General features: G+C 43.5%; 1 protein-coding gene across 1 annotated transcript in view; it reads left to right on the forward strand.

Annotated features, from left to right (window-relative positions):
* Positions 1-289: 289 nt before the first annotated feature.
* The window catches only part of MORC2 (MORC family CW-type zinc finger 2), a 71,281-nt gene continuing 45,808 nt past the window's right edge, over positions 290-25,762 (forward strand). The window contains exons 1-5 of the mRNA XM_067550190.1: positions 290-765; positions 7,849-7,902; positions 11,284-11,318; positions 12,808-12,876; positions 18,093-18,183. Coding sequence (XP_067406291.1) covers positions 698-765; positions 7,849-7,902; positions 11,284-11,318; positions 12,808-12,876; positions 18,093-18,183 — 317 coding nt within the window. The 5' untranslated portion in view covers positions 290-697. The remainder of the gene's footprint in view (positions 766-7,848; positions 7,903-11,283; positions 11,319-12,807; positions 12,877-18,092; positions 18,184-25,762) is intronic.

Below are 25,762 nucleotides of genomic sequence, written 5' to 3' on the forward strand. Positions count from 1 at the left end.
AAAGGACCAGTCCGGGCACGTGACGAGGGGGGGGTGACGCTTCTGCGGCGAGCGCCATGCCTCACCTGTCACGTGGCTTCCGGCCCAGCCAATCCTTGCAAAGCGGCGCGAGGCCCCGCCCAAGTGGGAGGCGGGGCCCGTGCGGGTGCGGCCTCCGAGCGCGGCGCGCGCGCGAGCCAGCCCCAGAGCAGACAAAGCGGGGCCGGCGGCGGCGGCGGGGCCCGGCTCGCGCGGCGAGGAGCAGGCGGAGGACACGCGGCGGGGCGGGGGGAGTCGCGGCGGGGGGAGTCCTTCGGCACGTGGCGGCGGCGGCGAGCGGGAGCGAGGCTCCCACGCGGCGGCGGGGGTTGCGGGGGCGTCGGCCCCCGTCGGCGGCGAGGCGCGGGCTCGGGCTCGGGCCCGGAGCGGCGTTGGCGTGAGCGGCCCCGCGCCGCATGGCGGCTCCGCCCGGGGCAGGCGGTGCCCTTTGGGACGGGCCGTGAGGCGGGGCGGGCGCGGAGGCTTCGAGGCTCCTGGCGAGGCGCAGCGCGGCGCCCGCAGAGGACGTGGAGCGGGGCCGGGCGCCCGCCACGCACGGAGGCCTTGACAGCGGGGCGGGCGGCCCACGCGAGCGCGGTCGGCACCACCCAGCGCCCTCCTGCGGCGGCCTGGGCTTTGGGGGAGGGCGGGGGGGCTGCCGGGCAGCCCTGCTGCAGCCATGGCCTTCACCAACTACAGCAGCCTGAACCGCGCCCAGCTGACCTTCGAGTACCTGCACACCAACTCGTGAGTAGCCGGCCCAGCTGCCGAGCCCTGCATGCCGTCGCCCGGCCCGGGACTGGAGGTTTCTTCTCGGCTCGCCATCGCCCCGGGCGGCCCACCTGCGGCCGCTCGTGGCCAGGCTTGAACTCTGAGCGCTCGTATGACAAAAAACCGATGCCAAATTGCCTTGCTAATCCAGAAAGGGGCCCGTGAGATTTCCTGTCTCCACGGGCCTCGCCAGTGTCGATTGAACAGAGGCCTCAGTGAGCATGGTTTGTATCCACTATAATTCAAGTCAGCTGGATCCATCTAGATCAAAACCAGCTGAGACTCAGCGGTGGATCTGAAGGAACTGCATGTTTCTGCAGTAGTCTACTCTTCTTGATCAAACAAACCACCAGCAACATAAAGGCAGAAGCCATTAGAGCTGTTTTGAGGAAAGGAAAAGAAACAACAGTTTAAAGCAATTTGCAAGAAGAATGTTCTTTGTCTCTGATTCCTGTGCAGTTGGTTTTCTCCCAAAAATAGCTTGTCTGCTGAGGAAACTGATTTTTTTCTTCTTACTAAAGTGCCTGTAAATCACAGGGGAAGGAGATATGAAATAATTTTGGCACAGACATTTGCTCAAGCACTTACAAATATTAAGTATCACACAGCTCGGAGAGGTAGGTAGGTATTATATCCATTGTAAAGATGGGTAAACTTAGGCACAAAGATGACATGTCTGAGATCATACAGTCAGTAGCAGAACTAGGAAGATAATCCGAGAGTCTTAACACCTAGGCACCTGCTTTATATACTAGGTGTACTCCCTCACTGGAGCATTTAGTAACAGGAATTGTTATGTATCTGCTTATGTATGTATTTTTGTTTTAGAAAAATACAGGCACTTTCCTACAATATCAGACATTTTGGTATAGCTGTTGGAGAGTGCAGTACATGGAGAGAGACGGTAAAAGGTGGACTTTCTAGAGTTTATAGGATGTGCATTTCTGCAGGAGGATTTGGATGAGAAATCGGTTTTCTTCTTGCCTCTTTCTTGGTAATGGCTGTTTCTCCTTTATAACATCTCCTTTGGTTCATACGTGCATATTTTGTTGTCATATTTTTAAATGTGATGTTACATTTCCTTTCTGCTCCCAATTTGCCTTCAGGGATTGTTGTCTTTTAGGACAGTGCATTGGCTGTCCACAAAAAGAAAATGTTCTGATAGCAGTGAAGAAGATTCAGCTCTTTTGAGTTTGGCTATTTTCATCTAGGTGTCTAGAACATACTCAGTTTTGCCCCTGGAGTCAAAATGACATATTGGTATTTTAGGAAAATAAAATATACCGACATCTGTTGGAAACTTCCAGGATGCAAGTAATTGGTTGTGTAAAGCTGTGTAGGAGAGAGGGAATTCTATTACAAGGCGTGAGGTTTTGTTATCCTTACAGTAACATGCTTGGGCATAACAGTGTTAACTAGTGATGGATTCTGCATTCTGGTCATTTGGCCATTGGAAGAACTCTTGACTTTATCGCTCCTTTGTAGAAGGGGGAAGAGGTAGAAGAATTGGCTATTCCTGGTTGTGTTAATAGAAATATAGTTCAGACTTAAGTTTTGGTGGTTTATCTCCTCTGGTACCTTTTTCAAATACTGAGGCAAAATGGGAGTGAGGAACCCTCAATGGGATGCTATGACATCATTTTGGTTCCTTTAGGCTTCTACTGATAGAGCCAGAGCACAGAACGTTGGCTGAGTTTCACATTACGTTTAGTTCTAAATTAAATTGTGAAGGTTTTTTGTAAATCGTACTAGGTATAATGGAAGAGATATGGACTAGTTGGCAAAGTTTTGCCTATTTATAAATAATTGTTCTTGGCAAATGGTAATTATTTTCAATCCATGGATGAAAAAACAGTAGTTATATCTCTTGGCCACAGGAAAAGATAGTAACGGCATTACGTAATCTGAGGGACAATAGTGCTGTGGTTCCAGTCATTGCTTCGATCTATAACTGCTTCAAGTGCTTTAAATGTTGGTAGGTCTTCTGGTTGGTGTATGAGAAGTTGGAGTTGAGACTCATGAGTTCAGTTCCTAGTGCTGTCACTGACTGACCAAGTGCCCATGATGTCAAGTCACTACTCCTCTGTGGCTCAAGTCTTACAAATCATGAAATAATTAAAATACCCAAGTCCATGGCAAACTGGATCTAAATTGTGCTGTGAGGTCCTAAAATACAGCAGTGCTTCAGTGTGGCTAACTGAAAAGTTTGCAGCATCTGCATTTCGGCTACAAAATGGAGACTTCTAATAAATATGAGATTGACTAGCACAATCTTTACAGTGATGCATGTTTATTTTTATATTAAAGGAATTTTATTCTGTCACCACAGTTTCAATTTTTAATGTGTATGGATTTTGCAGTGCATAATTGCATAATAGAAGTTGTTAGGCAGGAAGATGGAGATTTTGGAAAATAGATAAGGTACAATTAGGGCTTTTGACAACGAAGGGTTGAGAAGCATTTTGAGATTGTGGGATAAGTACTTTAGGCCATGTCTATGCTAGCATTTATGTTGACAAACTTTTTGTTGCTCAGGAGTTTGAAAAAACACCCGAGTGACATAAGTTTAGCCGGCATAAGGACTTGTGGGCACATCACTATGTTGGCGGGAGATGCTCTCCTGCCAACATAGCTACTGCTGCTCATTTAACTGGTTTTATTATGTCGATGGGAGAGCTCTCTCCCATCGGCATAACACTGCTATACGAGTGCTCTTACAGTGGCACAGCTGTATTGGTACAGATGTGCTGTTGTAAGCTTGTAAATGTAAACATGGCCTCAGTTGGAAGTTTCTCCTAAAATGATCAGTAGTAGAATAATTTAAATAATGATATTTTAAATTTTAATCTGTTTCCGCATTGGTTCTGAAAGATGAATGCCCCATTCATCTTAAAGAGTTATAGTCTCAGCGAGTTGCAGGCTGAGAAAGACAATATCGCATTTTCATGGTTGTCTTCACAGCCACAAAAGCTAGAAACTTAAAATGACAGCTTAAATTTTGAAGCACAATCTATAACCTGTGTAACTGCAAAATACATGACACTTTGATTATAGCTATTTACCTCTTAGGTTTTGTCCCCTGGGAAAATGAGTTGTGGTTTTAAAAAAAAGTCCTAATCCTACATTAACTAGTATGTTTTAATTAGCATGTTGCTAAACACTACTTACCACTTCACATAGTTGCATGTTTTAAAGTGTTAGCTGGTCACCGTGATCCTAAAGCTCAATCTTAGGAGTCATGGCTAATAAGTTTTTAAACATTGGCTGTCGTATTTGACAGTTTGCTAATTAACACATTTAAGTTGATATGTTTTTAAGCACAACTAATTTTCCCTGTATAGACAAAACCTAAGAGTTGTATTAAGACTTGTAAAAGTCCTTTGATATCCTTTCATGAAAAGCTCTATGTAAGGGATAAGTATGATTATAATTAATATTTAATTATGGATTGCTAATACACAGATGCTTTAAAACCTTAATAAGTTGGGTGTTTTTTCTGTTTTTTTAAAAAAAAGTTACAATCTATTACCTATTAAAAACTATTGACTAACCTGGTACAAAATTATATTTTAAAATGCTTGTAGATTTTTAAAATGAGATGAACAGAAAAATGCACATGGACCTGGCTAGTTTGTCTCTATGCTTGAGCATGCTTGTAATGCATAGTTGGCTGAAGCAATTTGTTAAAATTTGTCTTATTAAATTATCTTCGGAAATAAATCTTCTAAGTACAGCCCATCATCAAGAGTAAATGTTTGTGGCCAAGTTAAAATAAAAGCTGTCCCTTTAACTAGAACTGACTTGTTGGACACAGAATAGCAGACATATATTTAAGTGGAACAAAATCTTTATTTTTTTCTCCAAAATAGCTGTTGACTAGGATTGAGAAATAATAAATAAATAAATAAATAAAAATGCAGCTTTTTTAACTATTAAAAATACTTTCTGCCCACAAGTGAAGGGTCTGATAAACCAATGGGGGAAAGTTGTGTTGCAGTACTAACAAGAGAGGACTGCTCTGTTTGCTAACAGGGCGCCAAACTCCCAAAGTAGAATTTGGTGAGTTGCTGGGATCTCCTTTGATACAGAGAAGTTGACAGTGTGTGGTATTAATAAGCACCTATCACTTTTTCATACCTGTGGAATCAGGAGTCAGATTGGTTGTTGGGTTGGGTGGGGTACTTTCCCAAGCTTAACTCACAAAATAAGCCTGTTCACTTCAGATGTTGCTCTCAATAGATTGTGCAGATGTTCAGAATATGATCGATCACATAGGCTCTGTTGGTTCCTTGAATTTGGCTTCACTTTAGTGTTGTCTGACTAAACCACACCTTTAACACTGTTGGGTTCCTTAGGGTTTGGCTCCCTCTTGGTAGTGCTCAGATGCCCTCCTGGACTTGGCTCATTTTTGAGTGGGAGGTGGGAGAAATATTACTTTCCTAAGCCCACCCATTCATACTGTCAAAATGAATTGTCCTTCAGAGTAGATTTTGTAGATCTTCATAATATACTTCCTCTCCTTGCATGATTTGACTGAGCAGTGGAATAGCTAACAATGAAGACACTTAAGTAGAGACATCTGAGTAAATATATACCAAGGTGAACTGGATAGTTCACACCTCTCAAAGCTATTGTTTCAGACTCTTTGCAAACTTGAGCAGATATCACTGTATCTTAGATGTGATTCATGTTTTCCAACATGATGTTTACAACTGAAACAGTTCATGGGCTTTTTTTGGGTGGGCGAGAAGGCATCTTGAAAGAGAATCATTACACTGTTGAGCCTTGCATAGGACAGATGGAAGTTAAGTACTTATTTGTGGGGGAAGTAGGCATGTTGCTATGAATGAAGATATTCATTAATAACAAAGGAGATCAGCCTCTTGGCTTGGGTTTAAAGTTAACCTGAGATTTTGTAGCGATCTTTTAAGGTGATTTTAAGAAAATGCCAGTTCTGAGAGAGATAGCATGCCTTTTTTATACACACTCCAAAGAAACCTACATGTTTATATACCCTAGTTAGTGATAAATATTTTTGGACATCACAGTTTTACCAAGGTTTTGTCTCTTTTCCTCAGTTGATATGAGGGGACTGCATTGTTGGTAGACCTTCAGATACCACTGTGATGAGTGCAGTGGGAAAAAGTTATTTAGCAAAAGATTAATCATTTTGTCAGCTCCTTACATTATGGTGTGATGTAGACATAGATCTGGTTTTTTTCAGCCCTTTCATTCCTGTGATCCTTTTGTTTCTAACTCCATATTTACATCTTTTCTACTAACATAGCTTATTCTTAAATATTTGAGTCACTAAGTTTTAGTTTGAAGTGTTTTGGGATGTGTAGTTTGAAAGGTGCAGAAATATAATGTATTTAAGTTTGACTCCTCCGTTTGCTTGATATATGCACTATATGGAATGTTCTCCAGATGTATTTCCAGCAGACTGTTTGTGGGTTTTTGTAATTGTTCTTAAACTGATGGGGCAATGGAAATCTGTGCATGTGGGAATTTCCGCACTTTCTATGGATTTAATGTTTCAATGCTACTGCTATTCCTGTGTTTTTTGCAGATTAAGCTTTCATTCTAAAAAAAAAAATAAAAAGTTTCTAGCTCTTCTGGTTATGAAGAGAACCTTGCAAATATAAGCCGATACAGCTCTCTTTTCCTTAGCCTACAGGCAAACTGAGACCATATCTGACAGACGTGAAGGGCTCCATTTGTGTAAGTGCAATGATTTGTGTGCAGCCTGAATACTACTACTTTTATTCTAATCGGAGTTCAGCTGACTGGTTAATTTTAATGATTTTTGTAGTGGATGTGAAAGCTTACGTTTGGGAGACTTATTTGGACAAAGTACTGTTATAATTAATATTCTTGTAAAGTTGAAAGTCTGAGTCAATAAACATGAATTTCTAGCTACACATGTGGCGTAGTTACTGGTATTCCTGTGCAATATGTAGTCCATATGTATATCGGTCATTTAATTTAACCTGGTGAAGAACACCATTTTTAGAGTTTGTGTTTCCCATAGTTTAGATGAAGTTATCACAGGGACATAGCTAGTCTGCATTTGAAAACTGATCAGCTTTTGAAGATGCATCACCATGTTGAATGGACAGTGGAGATTTTGCATCCATTGGTCTTTGACAAAAATGTTCCCCTTTTTTTTAAAGCTTTCAAGAACCAGTAAAAGATTTTGTGGGAAAAGACCGCAGCAGAGTAACCACGTGGAGTGTTACAATTTTGAATTGGGCACCTCTTACAAGTGATGAAAATTAAGAACTTTGGACTCAAATGTTCTAGTCTTCAGGATTGTAACAAACTGGGATTCAGTCAGCTGAATTTTGACATTGAATTCCTCAGATCCTGTGATTAAACCTGCCATGCTACTCACGACCACCTTTTTCTGGATTAGCAACGGCTGCAGCCACTGATGTCGCTGGAAAATATCATCTGATTTGTCCGACGGTAGTAAGCATATGAATGCATACCAAGTTCATATTTATCAGAAATTTTACTCTTGGAATTTGAAAAGATTTTTTTTTTTAAGGAAAGGAAACCTCCAGTCCTGTGCAGTTTAATCATTGCCAGGGCATGTTTTACTTGTTAAAATGATTTAATTAGTTGTAGTTTAAAAGAACCAATTAATGTGGTAAGTAATCAAGGAGTCACATATACACATAGTCACTGTTATGACTCCTGGTAATGCGGGGGGGGGCGCTAATATAATAATTTTCTCCTTAGCTAATACTCTTAATGCCACTACACAAAGATCATAGTTTAGATTTTATTGATTCAAATGGTTAATATTATTTTCTTTGATCAGTAACTGTTTTACTGGTCTCCTGTTTTTGACAGGAGCAAAAAGAAAATAGTGAACCACTCATTTCTAGTTTTGTTACATTACCTGATGGGGAAGGGAAGTATGTTACAAATTAGTTAGACTTAAAAAAAAAAAAAAAAAAAAAAAAATCAGCTTGACATGTATATGAAATTGAGAGATCCCGTCTTTTTCAATATTGCAGTAACCTTGCTGACTCTCAGTGTTTGACATTTCAGAACCACTCATGAGTTCTTGTTTGGTGCCCTTGCTGAGCTTGTAGATAATGCCAGGTATGTATTTGAGATTGTATTTATATTGGGAGCTAATTAAATTGCTGAGGTTTAACCAGCCCATGTATTTAGGGTAAGCAGCTGAGTGACCTTCACTTCCAGTAGATCTTAAGAAGAAAGATGCAGAAGCTTATACTATAGCTGAATGGTGAGGGTGCACCTGTATCCTGCATAAGATACAGACCCTGCCCAAGAGGAGGACAGGCTCCCGTCCTTGAAAAACTGATAGTCTAAACAGCTAGAAAGGGCATTGGGAAACCAAGGAGGAGGATCAGTTTTCCCCTGGCCTTTTGATGTGTTTTGCATTGTTCTTTGCAAAAGTGAATTTCAAGGTTATTTGAATAGTTAAGGCATCTGGTGCATTGAGATAGGAAGGGGGGTTCCAGTTATGAAGGGGAGTACAGACTATAAGAATGAGAGGAGATGAGGAAGGGAGAGAAGTAAGTGGAATTGACAAAGAAGAGGTAGAGGTAGGAGTGGTTAAAAGTGAGTGCTGATATAGAGTCATAGATTCTAAAGCCAGAAGAGACCATTGTGATCCTCTAGTCTGATTTCCTGTATAGCACAGGCCATAGAACTTCTCCAAAATAATTCCTAGAGCAGATCTTCTAGAAAAACATCCTATCTTGATTTTAAAATTGTCAGTGATAGAGAATCCACCATGATCCTTGATAAATTTTTTCCAATGATTAATTACTCACCATTAAAAATTTGTCTTATTTCTGTCTGAATTTGTCTAGCTTCAACTTCTGGACATTGTATCATATTATACCTTTCTCTGCTAGATTGAAGGGCCCGTTATTAAATATTTGTTACCTGTTTCGGCACTTACAGACGTTAATCAAGTCAATCCTTAACTTTCTCTTTGTTAAGCTAAATAAGTAGACTTGAACTCAGTCACTATTAGGCATATTTTCAATTCTTTTAATCTTTCTCATGGCTCTTCTCTGAACACTCTTCAGTTTATCAATGTCCTTCTTGAACTGTGGGCACCAGAACTGGACACAGTGTTCCAGCAGCAGTTGTACCAGTGCCAGATGCAGAGAGAAAATAACCTCTCAGCTCCTACTTGAGATTCCCCTGTTTATGCAACCTGAAATCACATTAGCTCTTTTGGCCAAAGCATGATTTGGAAACTCATGTTCAGTTGATTATCCATCACAACCCCAAATCTTTTTTAGAGCCGCTGCCTCTAAAAAGCTAAGAGAAATAAAACTTATTTTCATCACTGAAGTGAGTGATTGAGAGTCAGAAAACAGAGGGCAGATCTGTTGAGTATATAGAGATGGGCAGAAGAACTGATGGCCAAAAGAGCTAGGATGATTCTGGGATACATAAACAAGGGAATCTCAAGTATGAGTAGAAAAGTTGTTTTACCTCTGTTTGGCACTGTTGCGACCGACTGCTGCTGGAATCCCATGTTCAGGTGTGGTACCCACAGTTCAAGAAAGATGTTGATAAAGGTAGGCAGAGTTTTTGTGACAAGGTGAAGAATCTTGATAGGGAAGTTGAAAAGAAACCTATGGACTGGAGGGGAATAATTTGGGACTTGAACACTTTAATTAAAAAAAAAAAAAAAAAAGCTGGAAGAACGGCTGCAAGATTTACAAGGCCTACATTAGATCCAGAAATTTGAAAATAGTCTCTTTTGCGACTGTATTTGTATAGCAAAGTATTTTTAAGTCTTCATGTTGAAGCCTCATCCACTTTTTACAAGGTTCTTGACTAGTAAATGAGCTAATGAAGTGTTCCTGTGCCTTAGCATTAAGGCAATACCGTGAGATGTGAGAATGAAGGAAGATAATTGCAGTGAAATTAGGCATTCACTAATATGGGGAATTAAGAATGAAACAGATTACCATGCAAGAACAGATTTGCAGTCCAATTAGCCCAGTAGTCTTATGGCTGTAGCTTATACTGATGTTTCAAAAAAAAAAAAAAGAAGATATATTTTACCACATTTGTTCAGTTAAACCATAACCTTGACAACATTTCCAACTAATACTTTAGTTTAATGCAACTACATAAAGGCCCTGTCTGCACTTACCTGGAAATTCGACAGCAGTCAACGGGAGTTTCCCAAGCTACGCAGAGTAGCTTGCATAGTAACTCCCATCGACTTTGTAACTCCTCTTCTACGCAGTGTCGGCGCTGCGCTGCGCTGGCGGGAAATGCGTTCCCATTGACGCAGTGCTACGCCACTTGGCGTGGTTTTAATGCGTTGACTTCCAGATCGATTGAGCGGGTCTCTACTGACCACTGAATCGATCCAGATAGATTGATCTGACGGCAGCAAATCTCCTGCCGTCAGTGAAGACATACCCAAAAACTACTCTTATTTACTCGACAGATCTGTTGTTTTTGTGTATTCTGACTCAGTTACTCACATCAGTGACAAACATAAGTCTTATTTCTCTTAGCCTTTTAGACCAGTAGAATTATAGGAGTTTGTTTTGGCTGTCATATCTTCAACAGAATTGTTAACTAAATTCTGGTTTCTGAACGCTTTACTGGTGGTCATGACAGCTAGAGAGAACTTGGATTGAGTTTGCAAGACTGGCTGGTTTTAAAAAAAAAAAAAAAAAAAAAAAAAATCTCAGCTTGTGAGGTGAGCACATTGATATGAACTCATTGAGGGACAACTGGAACACTACAGTGCTCCTTTCCTTCACAGACTGTAGCTGCACTTTAAATTCACTGACTGATAGAGCAAGCATAGGTGATTATCTGGCTTAGACTCTTGTGTGTCTAGCTCACTGAAGAACTCTTGCTTGAGGAGAAGGTAAGTGATGTAACTAAAGTATTGATGTCTTTCAAAAGCTGAAAGCAGCTCAAAGTTTAAGGCTTATTCCATCATGACGTACAAAGATATTTTTTTTTTCATGCTCTTGTTTCTTCTATGAAATCAGTATCCATGACGGAAGAGTTACTTGCATTGTAACCAGGTTTAATTATGCATGCAGCATCAGTGTCTTGTGGTGGTGTTTGGATCCAAATAATGGAAGGCCATAAATGGAACAGGACACAAAAGCTTCTTGGATTTTTTTGAAGGGTGCTGACACTTAGAGCCTTTGAGAGACATGGTGGGTGAGATAATATCTTTTATTGGACCAACTTCTGTTGGGGAGAGAGTCAAGCTTTCGAGTTTACACAGAACTCTTCTTCAGGTCTGCTCCATTACCCCACCTGCCTTGTCTCTCTAATAAGTTGGGACCAACACGGCTACAACAACACTGCATACTTAGAGCCTTATACGGTTTTTGATCCGTGCTCCTGGTTCCTATTGAAATCCTCACTCATACATGCAGAATTCTCTTGCGCTCTTAGTGCTTCACCTTCATTCGCCCTTTGGATGCTGATTTTGTTTTTGTTACTTTGTAGAGATGCTGATGCCACAAGAATAGATATTTATACTGGTAAGTCAGACTCTTGTCTTTTCCTTAGCTGCTAGCAATACATAGTAACCAGGAGGATTGCAAAATACACCTAGCAAATTATGGTTTTAGAAGTCAATAAGGAGTTTTGGTGTCCAGTACCATTTTAAGGTCGTGTCCTGTTAGTAATACCTTCAAATCTATTACATTTCTAACATCAGAAAATCATCCAGATGGAGAGATGTAGGAGGGTGGTGAGGGGAGTCTTGCATTGTCTTTAGATTGGTCTGGAATTGCATCTACTAGAGTCCTGTACCAGATTAGAGGCATTTTATAGAGTTTAAGGCCAGAAGGGATCCCTAGATCATCCAGTCTGACCACATGTATAGCACAGGCCATCAATACCACTGAGCACCTGCAACTAACCCAACAACTGAAATGAGACGAGACTATCGTGTTATAGACCAAGAATAGGAGGGACCAAGATGCATTAATGACAGTCCTCTGCAGTGGCAGGGAAATGATTCCTTGTGATAAGCCCAGATAATTCTGGCAAATGACCCACACGCTACGTAGGAAAGCGAATAACCTCCAAGGTCACTGCCAGTACTGACCTAGGGTAAAATTCCTTCCTGTCCCCACATACGATGATCCGTTAGAGCCTGAGCATGTGGGCAAGAACCAGCCATTCAAGCACCTGAGAGAGAGAGTACTCAGTGCCATCTACGAGCCCAGGACCTCCCCCCAAGGTGACCCTCTTCTGATGATTTAGAGGAAGGAGACTAAAACCCTCCCAGAATACATTGGGGGAGGGGCAAAAAAGCCTTCCTCCCTGCCAGTGGCCAGATGAAACACTGAAGCATGAGCTTTAGGAACCTAGGACATAAACGGGATGTGAGCTCCAGGGCTGCCGAGCTCTGTTCCCCACCCTGACAAACAACCCCATAATATAATTGCACTCAAATTTGTCCAGCTTGCTCTTAAAACTAATTGTTATATGCCCCTACAGCTTCTATTTAGAGGCTGTTCAAGAGCTTCACCTCTCTGATGGTTAGATATCTTCTAATTTCCTAAACAATAAATGACTAAACAAGCCAAACTCTGGGGCCCCCTTTCCCCGATCATCCTAGTAGCTCTTCTTTGCACCTGTTCCAGTTTAAATTTAATCTTTTTGGAACATAGGTGACCAGAGTTGTGCACAACTTGATATTTTCTTCTCAGAAACTTAAGACAAAAGTTTCCTCTACTTGCTTTGATTTAACATGTGAGCTTAGGCTACCTTCCTTCCCTGATGAAAGAGAGTAGTAATTTTTCTGTAATAAAAACCCCTACAACCTTATCTGCTCCTGTTTTTGTACTAAGAGTTCTTATTGATTGTGACCAACCATTCTGTAGTGGTACCACTCACAAATCAGCTTGAGTCCGGTTTGCTGTGCTGCTCCAGTCATGAAAACTATTTGGACACTTTCACGCAATTTTTAATTCCCCTTTGTATTTGAGTGTAATGGTTTTGTTAATTCTTCTCTTGTAGAACGACAGGAGGACCTGCGAGGTGGATTTATGTTATGTTTTTTGGATGATGGAGCAGGCATGGATTCAAGTAAGTGACAGGCAGGTGTATTTGCAGTGTCATGCTGAGAAAAATAAATTTAACCTTTGCTAGTATTCTGTCAGTGTTACATCCCTATGGTTGTGATGGGGCTCAATAGGTGATGCATGTGGAATAAAAACTTAGACAATTAGAGCAGCAGAGGCACAAGACGGAAATTGAATCGGATAGTCACAAGGAGTCTATGCAAATCCATGTCACATCTGCAAGGGAGACGAAGAGCCACTTTTTCTTCTGCCATGGAATCAGTGAAACTGACCAGAATAATTAAACCAGACTGCCTTGGATCCCTATAAGTCCTGCTGTGAGGAGCTCTCTGCCTGCTTTGCAGAAAAGTCTGGCTAAACTCAGAAGTGTTTCCAGGACCAAACAGATGGATTCTGAAGACTCTGTTTCACAAGTTTGACTCAGTCACATCACTACAGGATCTCTAAGCACTGTGGGAAGTCCATGCCTCCACATGAATGAATCCTTTACTGTCATGATTAGTGACACCCACCTACATCTGCTGCTGATCAAAAGCATAATGATACCAATCTTGACCATGGTATTGCCTGCCATAAAACTTGCAATAGTTTAACTTGGGCTGCAGAAGATCTTCCCAGTTAAAGCCCCATGTCTTCCCTTCTTTGGACAAGGTTATTAAGAAAGTGGGGCAAAAAAGACTCCAGCAGCATCTGACATATCAATAGCCTAGAAGTTTCTTAGTCATTTATTTGATTAGTTGAGGTTTGTACTAACTGCATAAGGGCATCCATCCCAGGCACTGGGTGTTCTTGGCAAACTCTTTACACAATAACAGACTCAACAGTCGACCTAGTGAGGATGCTGTTCCATCAGCAACGTAAGCATAATAAAAAGGTAATTATAAGCCCTATCAGCAAAACTACCTCTGGAGTCCGAACCTCAGCCTTTCTATCAACTCCCTGTGGGCCAGGGACGCAATTTGGGTCTTACAGTGTGTCCTAAAGGTTAACATATGTTGGTCTTTTGGTCATGGACAGAAGGCAAACATCTGTGTTAATACTCCAAGATCTACCAGCAGCTTTTAACACTGCCTCTTTGTATTACTGCCTTGACGTGGTGACCTGATGGGATGGGTGGACTCACACTGAGTTGTCTAAACTCATTTCTTGTGGACATATCTGTGAGGGTTATGGTGTTTGGATGCTAGTCTTCCCTGAGCTCTCATCTGTGGAGTCTTGCAGGATTTAGTCCTGTCTGCTTTTTTCAACATTTATATTGAACTACTAGAAGATATTAGAACATTATATGGGTTTCCATGGTAGCAGTTCATGACATTTTGCATCAGGCATGAATTATGTCCTTTGCCAACTGACTTGGCGCTTGAGTGCAAGTATTAGTTCAACCTCAGTCTGGGAAAGATAAATGCAATGCTTGTAGGAAGGGCTGAAGTGCTTTGAAGAATTGGATGGAACCATGTCTGTGCCCTTTGAGGGCATCTGCCGTTGGATTGTTAAGTTGGTATGAAGTTCTTAGCAACTCCTCACTGCCAGAACATGCATCTTCCTATCTTCAGCAAACCAGAAGAGTATGATTCTTTGTGATGCAGGTCTAGTCACAGTGATCTGTGCCTTCATTGCCTCCAGGCTGGGTGATCACAGTGGACTCTACCAGTAATGAAGGCCACATAGGAGCCATGTAGAAGCTCTACCTAGTTCATTATGGAGCAACAAACCTGAATGGAACTGCAGAAAAGTGCATGTTGCTGTGCATGCTGCATTGGCTCCCTATCCAATTCCGAATCTGCCTGAAGGTCCCAGCTCTTATAAATGATGGTTTAGGATCTAGCAATCTGAGATGATCTCTCTGGCATTTGCTCAGGGTGGATGTTGCAGCCAACTGACTTCAGATGAAACTTGCAAGGGCCAAAGTATAGTGTAGAAGGTCCTCTATCAGACGTCCCTACTTCCAGAAACCAGGATGAGCCTTATGTGCAGTGTAAAACACTCCTGTACAAGCCTTCCCTCATAAAGGTAGTCTTAGAATGGCTTGGCAATGTTTTCGCTGTGGACAGACCAGAACAATCTCACTTAAAAATGGAGTTCAGAAGGGAACATACGATGTGTTGGGACAAATCTTTGGCTTCCTTGGCTATTCATGTGGTTCCTCAATACAAAAGAGATGAGCATATTAGAAATATCTTCATTATTCTCCATACTGATGACGTTGCAGCCCAGATATACTTCATGTACACATTCAGCATCATGGGGAACGGAACAGAACCCTATTGAACTCTTATTCTCAGCTAGAGCTCTGGCTTCAAGTGCCGTTGTGGGAAGACTTTTTGGTTTTGGAAAACCATTCTTGAATCCAGTTAGTTGCAACGTTGTAATACCTGGCAGATATTTGGCAAACGTGGCTAAGGCAGTGGCAGATGCATCAAAAAAGCCCAAGCAATCCTTGCCTCCCTTTAAACAGACAAGAGAAGACAGGACATTCCAAAAGAACAGTCTGTTTCTCTAGTGCCTGTTCTTGTCCAGGTACCATAGACCTTGTGGCAGCAGCTATTCCCAAGAAATATGAAATAAACATGATAGGTGAGGCAGAAGTTAGGGAAAACTTCAAACCAGCTCCCTCCTCCAGAAAATGTCACACCTAGTTTGGATGTTCAGGGTCGGACGCCCCAGCCTACTTTGAGGAGAGGCTCCTAATTGTGGACTGGTGGGTGCAAATGACTTTGACAGAGGAATCCCAGAGAATGAATCAATTACTCTCTAGAACTGGCTCTCTATCCTTGAGCCATGATTAGTCTTTTTCCTTATGTCTAAGAACATCCAAGAAAGTCGAGATATGCACAAGTTGATTACATATCTTTTTTTAAATTGAGGCTATAGAAGGAGTTTCTCAAAAGAGGCTCTATTCAATTATATTTGTAGTCGCCAGAAGTTTAGTGGCATTTGGATGATGTTGGACTCAGTCCTGAAGAGAGACCTGCAGAAACAAAGGGCCGAGCTACACTGAAAACTTACATTGACATTGATGTGTGTCTCAAGGATGTGAAAAATCTACATCCCTGAGTTATGTAGCTATGTTGACCTAATCCCTGGTATGCACAGTGCTAGCGACCTAGCTACTGTCTCCTGGGAAGGTGGATCATCTCCAGCGACAGCAGAAACCCTCCCTTTGCTGTTGTAGCTACAAGAAGTGCTACAGTGGTGCAGCTGTGCCACTGTAGTGTTTTAAGTGCAGACATACCCTGAGATGACGTATGTAAACCCGGAATCCACACCCCTTGCCATCACTGTGGACGCATACTCAATTTTTACCCATCCCACCATTACCCACTTCTTGAAGGAACTGTTGAACACCTTTCCACCGGTGATCATGCCCTCACCCTTCTGGGATCTCAACCTTGCCCTCGCTGCCTTCAACAGAATCCTTTTGAGGGCCTGGCCATGAACTCCCTCTCCCATTTCTCCATGAGGGTCATTTTTCTTGTGGCTATCACTTTTTTGTTCGGTGGGATTAGCGGATTGGCCGCCATGATGGCTGACCCAATATATTCAGTCTTCCATTAGGACAGGGTCTCCTTTCGCCTTCACCCCAAATTTCTCCCAAAGTTGGTTTCAGACTTCCACATCAACCGGTTGATTTACCGCCCAGTCTTCCATCCTAAGCCATATGCCACTCCGGTGGACAGAATCCTGCACACTCTTGATGTCCGCTGCACCCTCGCCTTCTACCTTGACAGGATCCATGCATTCCATGCTTCTCCACCCTTTTCGTGGCCATTGTGGACAGATCCCGAGGTCAGGCACTCTCCTCCCAACGTCTGTCGAAGTGGGTCTCTGCCTGCATCTGTGAGTGCTACGAGCTTTCTAATACCATGCATATATAGATTATCACTTGATGAAGAAGAGGATGTTAATTTCCTCTAATTGGAGGTTTTGAGATGCATGATCCCTATTTGCATTCCAGTATTCACCCTTCTTCCCCTTTGCTGTGGTCTGCATTGCTCGGCGGTAAAAGGGTGACTGAGGTGGAGGCATCATCCTGCACAGCCTCATATAACCTCACCTGCAACACAAGTCTATGTACAGCGCACATGCGGACCAACAGACTGCTACAAAAATCTTCTGGTCCTGGCGCATGGTGCACATGTTTGGAATACACATCTCAGAGGGACCGCACATCTCAAAGGACCTCCAGTTGCAGGTAAGTAACCTCCTCTTATCTCACAACTGAATCCCCAATAGATTATTTAATCTCACAAAAGAATCAGTTGTTGAGCCATTATCTCTTGGACTTTCAGAAGCTTAAAACTTTGCTTGTTAGTTGTAAAACTGGCTTACCGTCTCATAAATAATGGAAGACCTGAAATAACATGGTGGAAACAAACCAAAAAGTCCCCATACCCTACAACCTCAGAATAATATTCTCAGTTATCCCATCACATCCTTTCCATTGCACTGTGTCCAGTGCTAATAAAGAGTATTAAATCTTACAATTGTGATTACATATTGGAATGATACCACTGTAATACCATTTAAGCATTCTACAGCCAGTGCTTTAGAAACCTACCAATGAATTTACAATGGTTTTATCAGCATACTGCTGGTTAGTAGTACTGTTTTGTTAAAATGATCATTGTTTCACAGAGGAAGGACTTTGAACTGGGTGTGTGGACTTACGTGGAGTATTATACTTTTGTATGTTACAAAATTTTGGTATTACGGAAGAAGGTTGCAGCAGAATTTGCGCTGCAATTGTCCTGCTGGGTACTTTTAACCCAAAGGTATTTGGAATTGTTTTGGACCCAAGAGCAGAAGAAGGATTTCTCTCTTCTGTGAGAGAGGATAAGTATCTTTGTAGAATTCTGAAGTGACCTGGGTCTAGTCTACACTAGAAAAGGTTTGCTGATATAACTATATGAGCAAACCCTGCTAGTGTAAACGCAGCTTCAGCTAACAGGGTTGTACTGTTTCCCTGAATGAACTAAGCGTTACTGGCAAAGGTGCTTTTTTGCCATTAGGATTGCGTCTACATTATTGCTTTTGCTGATCTAAAAATAGCTTTAAAAATCACACCCTTAACCAAACTTTTTCTGGCCTTCAGCGTTTGGACTGTGTAATGTAATCTGTGGCTATGTAATGTAATCATGATAATCTTATACAAATGTGTATGTGTGTAGTTTTTTAACCTACTTAGTAAATACCTCTCACTTTCTCTGCCTGTCATTCCAGGTGATGCTGCAAGCGTGATCCAGTTTGGTAAATCAGCCAAACGGTCACCAGAGTCGACTCAAATTGGGCAGTATGGGAACGGCTTGAAATCGTAGGTATAACAGAAGCCAGCCTTCTGAGATCTTGGGGTTTGGCTAACAGAGGGCTAGCAAATGTTGAGCTTTATGTACTTTTGTAAAAAGGAAACACTTAAAAAAATTACATTTAAAAAGCTACCAACCTGTAAAGGAGTTGTGGGTGGTCTCATTTATTATCTTTGGGTACACTCTGTGTGTCTTTCTCTCTCCTTGTAACTCTTCCTCAGGCAATGAAGTTGGTCCTAGGTCTATGACATCACAGTAACTTACTCTCCATGGCAATATCATAATGATACTGAGACTAGAGGTTTGAATGACCATTTTCAAGTAGGCGGCTTCGCTGGTGACCTCTAAAGGTGAATCCTGTAGATATGTGGCTACCAGTGCTGGATTCCTAAAGACTCTTCTGGGATGATTGTGAATCTTCATTGGGAATGAGGTTCTGATTTGCTCAGAACTTGCCCTTTTGGTTTGCGGCACATATGAAAACTTATTTTGGGGGCACCAAGACTTTAAAAGTGACTACTGGGTGTCTCAGTTTTGGGGGTCTGCTGGGTATCTAAAATCACTAGTCACCTCTGAAAGGTGTGGCCTGGACCTCTCATTTTTCCACTTTTTTCGTCTCTTAAAGTCTGTTGAATTTGGGCAGTTGGACAGGGGGAAATGTCTGATAGGATTTAGATTAATAGATTTCTGCATTAGAGTAGTTCCTAGAGGCCCCAACCAGGATCAGAATCCCATTGTGCTAGGCGCTGTACAAACAAAAACAATAGTAATAAATGGTCCCTGCTTTGAAGAGCTCAGTCTAAATAGATAAGATGGACAAAGGGTGGGGAGAGCACAAAGAGAAGTAACTCACCCAAGGTTATACAGCAGGTCATTGGCAGAACTGGGTATAGAAGCCAGGTCACTGGAGTCCCGTCCAGTGCCATATCTGCTGGACCTCGCTGCTTCTCATTTGAACAGTTTTCTAATGCAAAGACAGATGATAGAAAATCTAGTTTTCTTCTTCAAGTGATGGTCCCTATGTGTATTTCATACATGGAGATTTTTAGTAAAATATGTCCATTGGTCTGCACATGTGCAGTTGCTCTCCTTGCGCTCTGAACCAAGGGCAGTGTGGACCAACCCTGCTCCAGTTCCTTTTTACTGTCACATGGCCTGAGTTAGAATATTCTGTGTCCACAGCTTCTTCCATCATTTTCTTTAATTTGTAATTATATATTGTAAATAGTTATTAGATCCCTCCCTGATTCTGTCCAATTCGAGCGAATCCTTGCATGTGGATCCTAAGGACTTAGGCTCAGGTAAGCCTCTTCTACAGAAGAACATGGCATGCAGGAGTCATTTTTACCGATCTTGGTGCTGATATATAAACCAAAGGATAAGCATCCAGACCAGATTCTCCACCGATACCAACACAGCCCTGAAAGGATCCAATGTCCACTATAACCAGGAAAGTCTCAGATCTGGCAGCCCAACCACTGATACACCCCACACACTGAGGTGGGCTGAGACCTGTCTCTCTCGAGAATGTTTTTGGTCTTCCTGTCCTCGGTCCTCTCTCCTCTTAGGTCCAACCTTATTTAGATATAGCATCACACCTAAAAGAAACCACCTCAAGGACACCGGCATGATCTCCTCTTACATCATGAACCTGAGTAGCCATCCATAGGTACCAATGGTTCTGCTGGCCAACTGGGAACTAACCTTTTGATGTGATGAGTCAGAGGCTCCAGATGAACCTCTACCCCTACATAGGGAGGTGCGACTGGACAGAAGATCCAGGAGATTGGGGTCCTGTCCTCTCCCAAGATATCACTTTCCAAGGAACTGATGGTTCCCAGTGCCATGGGGTCAGCCCTAACTTAACTCCTCATACTGGCATTACTGGGATCCTGGGACCCTTACTCTAGGCACTTCAGATCCATGCATGAGCCTCTCCTAGCTGACATCAACTGGTTCCAATAGAGTATGAGGAGGAGGAAGTTGAGCTGGATTCAGGAGTTTCGGTGACCATCTCATTGTCCTTGCCAAATGAAGCAGTCCTCCCATCTTCACTATCTCTGCCTGATTATCACAGAACTGAACTGACTTTGTTAGCACTTGCCCTCCCCATTATGTTTCTTACCCTTGGATGTGTATATATATCTTTTATCTGTGATTTCCACTTCATGCATCTGACAAAGTGGGTTACAGCCCACAAAATCTTATGCCTGCAGAAATTTGTTAGTCTTTAAGGTGCTACACGACTCTTGTTTTTGTTTTAAAATTGTACAACGTTTTGGTTGGGTTTTTTCAGTAGTTTTATTCTTTGTGTTAGTTTTCAGGAATTAAGAGATTTCAGGGGACTCTGCTTCTCCCCCTCCTTCCATCCCACCACAGCACCCATGCCTGTGTGCTGGGATTATGCCGATGATATAAGGGTTCAAGATCTGTGTTTCCTGCCCCGTTTGTTCTTGGTCTGTGATGAGCACCAACGCTGCCTGTACTGCCTGGGAGATGTCCACTTTTCATCCAGATGCAGTATCTGCCTCTCCTTCCCAAGCCGCACTCAGGAAGGGTGGACTCCCCGCCTCAAGAAGCACCTCGAGGAGGTTGTCATGAGGCCGCAATTGGATCCAGGCTGGGAACCCCCTTACCGCCCCAATACATTGGCCTGAGAAGCTCAGAAACACCTCCAACCACAGAAAAATGCCAGTTCTGCCGGTACCAGTACTACAGACCCTGTGCTGGGGCCTAGTCAGGAGGCAAAGAAGCATGCACCCAAGCATAGCAGTAAGTCTTTCTCCAGACCCAGTGAGGATGTGTCTTTCACGAGTTCTAGCCATGGAGAAGCAGTGTGTTCCAAACTCATAAGCATGACAAGAATTGGCACAAACTGCCAGATCCACCGGTTCTGTCTACTAAGCCACATACATCTTCCAAGTCCGCGCCCCCTAAGTCAAGGGAACAGTCGGTCCCAAAGCAGTCCTCTGTTCTGCCTCTGGTTCCAACTGGGGAAGCATGCCACTAACACTGGAGAAGTTGGAGTTGGCGCCTGGGCCCCGTGAACTTTTTGCTTTGGGAGAAGCAAGGTCTCCATGCCTTGCTCTATAATTGGCACCTAGAGAAGTACGCTCTCCTACCCTGGACTTACCTCACTTGAATTGTGCTTCCGCCCACTCCCCTATGGTTCATATAGTTCCACTGGTTCTGACAGTACTGCCTTTAGAACCGGGCTGTGACTTCTTGTCATCGGAGAACTTGGATGGGGCACAGGGATCACATTCCCTTACTGGCGATATGAGCACCTTAAGGCTCTGCCGACTTGGTGGCAGTACTCTCCTTTTTCCCAACAAAGGGGCTACTGGTACCTCGCTTTCCGCAGCATCTGACAGATCTGTCCTGTTGGCCATATTGGGGATCCTGGCTGCAGTATCCACCTTTGGAGCCTTCAGAAACAGAGGATTCGCTCCTTCCCCACTTTGGCTGTCGAGTGGATGCTCAGAACCAGTGTTGGAGGAGGGGAACCTCTTAATCCAACTCAGACAATACCACTGGAACAAGAATGATACCTGTTGTTGTCTACTGACGGCTCTGTGTCCTCCACTCACCTCTGGATGACTTTCGTCAGTTCCAGGATCTCTTGCGCAGGGTGGTTGAGGACCTCCATGTTCCACAGGAGGAAATACGAGACAAACTACATCAGTTTCTTGACATCCTGCATGCATTGGTACCGACCGGGGTTGCTATGCCAATCGATGCCATCCTTTAACCTGCTCAGACTGTCTGGCACACCCCAGCTACTTGTGCACTCAGTCCAAAGGGGGCAGAGAAGAGGCTAAGAGGTCTGAGTTTCTGTACTCTCGAACCCCCCCAACCCAATTCTCTAGTGACACAAGGATCAACGGAGCAGACCAGATAGAAGCCCCCATGCTCCACCCCAGGGGACGAGGACAAATGAACAGACTTCCTGGGACAAGGCTTCTTGTTGGCTAGCCTTCCGTTTTGAATTTCCAATTACTAGGCGCTTTTAGCTATGACTTCTCAATTGTGGCAAGTTAGTAGGCTTTACAGACAAGCTTCTACAGCAGGACTGTGCCTGCTTCCAGGTTGTCTTGGAGGCGGGTAAGCTGTTGTGAGGACAGCTCTCCAGTCCATGATGAATGTGGCAGATACCGTTTCATTCACAGTGGCTATGTGAATCATCCTGAGGAGGGAATTGCAGTTGTATTTATCTGGTTTCCCCAGAGAAGTGCAGAATACTATAGAGGGACCTTCCTTTAGATGAGTCTCACCTCTTCAGTCAGAAGACTGATGATTCCCTCCACTCCCTCAAGGATTCCAGAGCCACTCCGATTCCTTGGCATCTACACCTCAGCACCCAAGTGCAAGTTCTTCCATCAGCCACCTGCACAGCGGTTCAGAGCTCATCAGTTCTTCCATCAGTGGCCCTACAAACCTCCTCACAAGTAGCAGAAGACCCAACTATCTTGTCCTTCAGGTCCATCATTGCAGTCTTCAGCATCACATCCTCAGCACTTGCAGAAGCGAAATCTGAGTGCATCTAGAGAGCCACTAACCGCCTTGCCTCCTGCCATTCACCCCACCCACCCCCTTTGGACAGCATCTAGCAGTCTTCTTTTTACCAGTTAGAAGTGTGATAACAGACAAGTGGGTCCTGGATGCCATTCAACAGGGCTATACAATCGAGTTCACAACATTTCCTCATTTAAAAAAAAACAAAAAAAACAACTTCCGACCCCACACAGTCCCTAGAATTCATTGGGGCATCCATCAATACAGTTTCAGCCCGAGCCTACTTACTGAGGGAAGGATTTCAGACCCTGCAAAAGCAGTCATCAGTATTTCTGCCCTGGTCAACGCTTACCTTTCCTTCCTTGGTGATGTTGTGACCTGCATGTATGTCACTGCCTTCACTCATTTTCACTTTCGCTGCCTTCAGCTGTCACTCCAGAAAGTCTGTTCTCCCACGCAACATACCGTGGACCTCCTGCTGACAGTGTCCCCCAGTGTACTCTTATCCCTCTGATGGTGAACAGATGCTGGTCAGGTCTGCATTGCGATGCCCTTCCTTCTGTCTTTCCTGGACACAACGATCATCACAGGCACATCACTCGCCGGATGGGGTGCCCACATGGGTGAGCACATGACAAAGAGGACTTGGACCACTTGGGAATCTAGAATGCATATCAACATTCTGGAGGGTGTCATGCATTTTCCCCCATTTATTTGCTCTCATCGTGTTGTCATTATGTCGGACAACACCGCCACCGTTTATTACATCAACAAACGGGGACACATGTTTGCAGGCACTTTATGCAGAAGCGCTCTGGTTGTGGGATTGGTGCATTGCCGACAAGCTCCTGCTTTTGGCAGCCTATCTTCCAGGGACTCAGAATGTGCTTGTGGACTGTCTCAGCAAGAAATTCGTGACCAACCATGAATGGGAGCTCCATGACACCATAGTCAGTGACATTTTCAACCAGTGGGAGACTCTGACCAGGGATCTCTTTGCCTCCCATTCCAAAAGCAAATACATCATGTACTGCTCCAGAGGGCGGGGTTTCTGCACCCATTCCCAAAGCGATGCCCTCTCTGCTGGTCAGACCAGATCCATTACGCCTTTCCCGTGCTACCACTGCTGCCGTGCGTCGTCCACAAGATAAGGTGGGAGGGAGCCACGGTTATTCTGATAGCCCTGTTCTGACCTCGCCAATTCTGGTTTCCCCACCTTCTTTGCATGTGAGCACATCTTCCCCCCACAAGACCTTTACCAGTTCAGAGTCCTCCTGTTCAGACTAGCTACAGCACCTAGGGTCTTGACAAAAGTCTTTTCAGTGGTGGTGGCCTGGATGAGAGAAAATGGCTTTACCATCTTTCCAGATTTTGACAACTGCCGACTGATGGGCAGATCCAACATGGAAATCAAATCAGTGACCTCATTTCTACTCTGCCTATTGTCTTCCCTTGGAATCTGCATCAATGAAGAGAAGTCCACTCTGATTCTCACAAGGACCCCAGATTTCATAGAAATGATCCTGGATTTGACTACAGCAGGAGCGACCTCCCGATGGAGAGATTCCACACAATGAGCAATTTGATAAGACAGGTCTCCATCAGACCTCCAACTCCAATCAGCGTCTGGCCTTCCCTTCTAGGCCATGTGTCTTCATGCATCCACGTAACACCGTTTGCCAGGTTCCATCTCCACTGCCTACAGTCTCCTCATCAGACATCAGTACCAGAATAACAATCCTGGCCAAGACGATGGCTTCTCCTGCCTGGTGGACAAACCCAGAAAAAGTTTGATAGTTTTTTCTCACACCTACACCTGAGGTGACTATTGTCACAGATGCTTCCCTCTTAGGTTGGGGAGCCCACATGAACAATCACATTCTACAAGGCACCTGGACCCTTGAGAGACCAGAATGGCTATCAACCTACTGGAATTAAGTCCACCTCACAGCAATCAGTGCCTTTCATCCTCTGATTAAAGGCCATACTATCTTCACTCATCCAACAACTGGATTCTGAAGGGTCTTACTAGACTCTCCCCACCGGTGGTAAACCCAACACTACAATGGGATCTTAATCTCATCCTTTCAGTATGTATCATGCCTCCTTTTGAACCAATAGCCACTTGTTCCATGTTCCACCTGTTGATGAAGGTTGCCTTCCTAGTTGCCATTACATCAGTCAGAACAGTGAGTAAGCTGGGATCACTCATGGAAGATCCATTCTGTACCATTTTACATAAAGAGAAGGTCTCTCTTCGCCTCCACCAAAATTCATCCCTTGAGTAATTCCTGAGTTTCACATAAATCAAATATCCACTTTTTGGTATTTTTTTCCAAAACCTCATGCTTCTGATGAAGTGAGATGGGCTTCACTCCTAGATGCCCAACAGGGCACGGGCATTCTATCTGCAGAGAAGAAAATCAATTAGGAAAACAGACTATTGCCTCAGCAAAAGTGATCAAGGGTCAAGCATCTCATTATTCAGACTCTCTCTGAATGGAGCTCAGACTGCATCATCCTTCACTACCAGCTGGCACATATCCTCCCTTCAACCCTGGGAGGGCATGAGAATCCACTCCATTAGAGCGCAAGCAACCTCTACAGCATCTCTACAAGACATACCTCTATTAGAGATGTGTAGGGTGGCTACCTGGAGCTCTGTCAGTACCGTCACAAAACATGCGTTGGGCCAGACCTCTACTGCAGATACAGTAGTGGAATGACAGTACTGCAGATATCCATATCATCTTCATCCACGCACCCACCTCTGTTTGACTGCTGTTTGCTAATCTCCCACATGTGGAATACACATAGGGGCCATCTCTTGAAGAAGATATTGAGGTTACTTACTGTAACTGGAGGTTCTTCAAGATGTGTGGTCCCTCTCTGTATTCCACTACCCAACCTCCATCCCCTCTGTTGCGTATCATGACTGGATTAGTGGTAAGAGAAGGAACTAGAGAGTCATCATTCCACACTTTCTCTTCTATCCTTGGTTCAGAGCATAAGGAGAGCAACTGTGCTTGTGCAGACCAATGGACACTGCTTACTAAAAATCTCCAGACTCAA

Source organism: Emydura macquarii, unplaced genomic scaffold (genome assembly GCF_026122565.2).
Source record: "Emydura macquarii macquarii isolate MOO-44397 ecotype Brisbane River unplaced genomic scaffold, CSIRO-AGI_Emac_v2 contig_1254, whole genome shotgun sequence".
Classification (NCBI taxonomy): domain Eukaryota; kingdom Metazoa; phylum Chordata; order Testudines; family Chelidae; genus Emydura; species Emydura macquarii.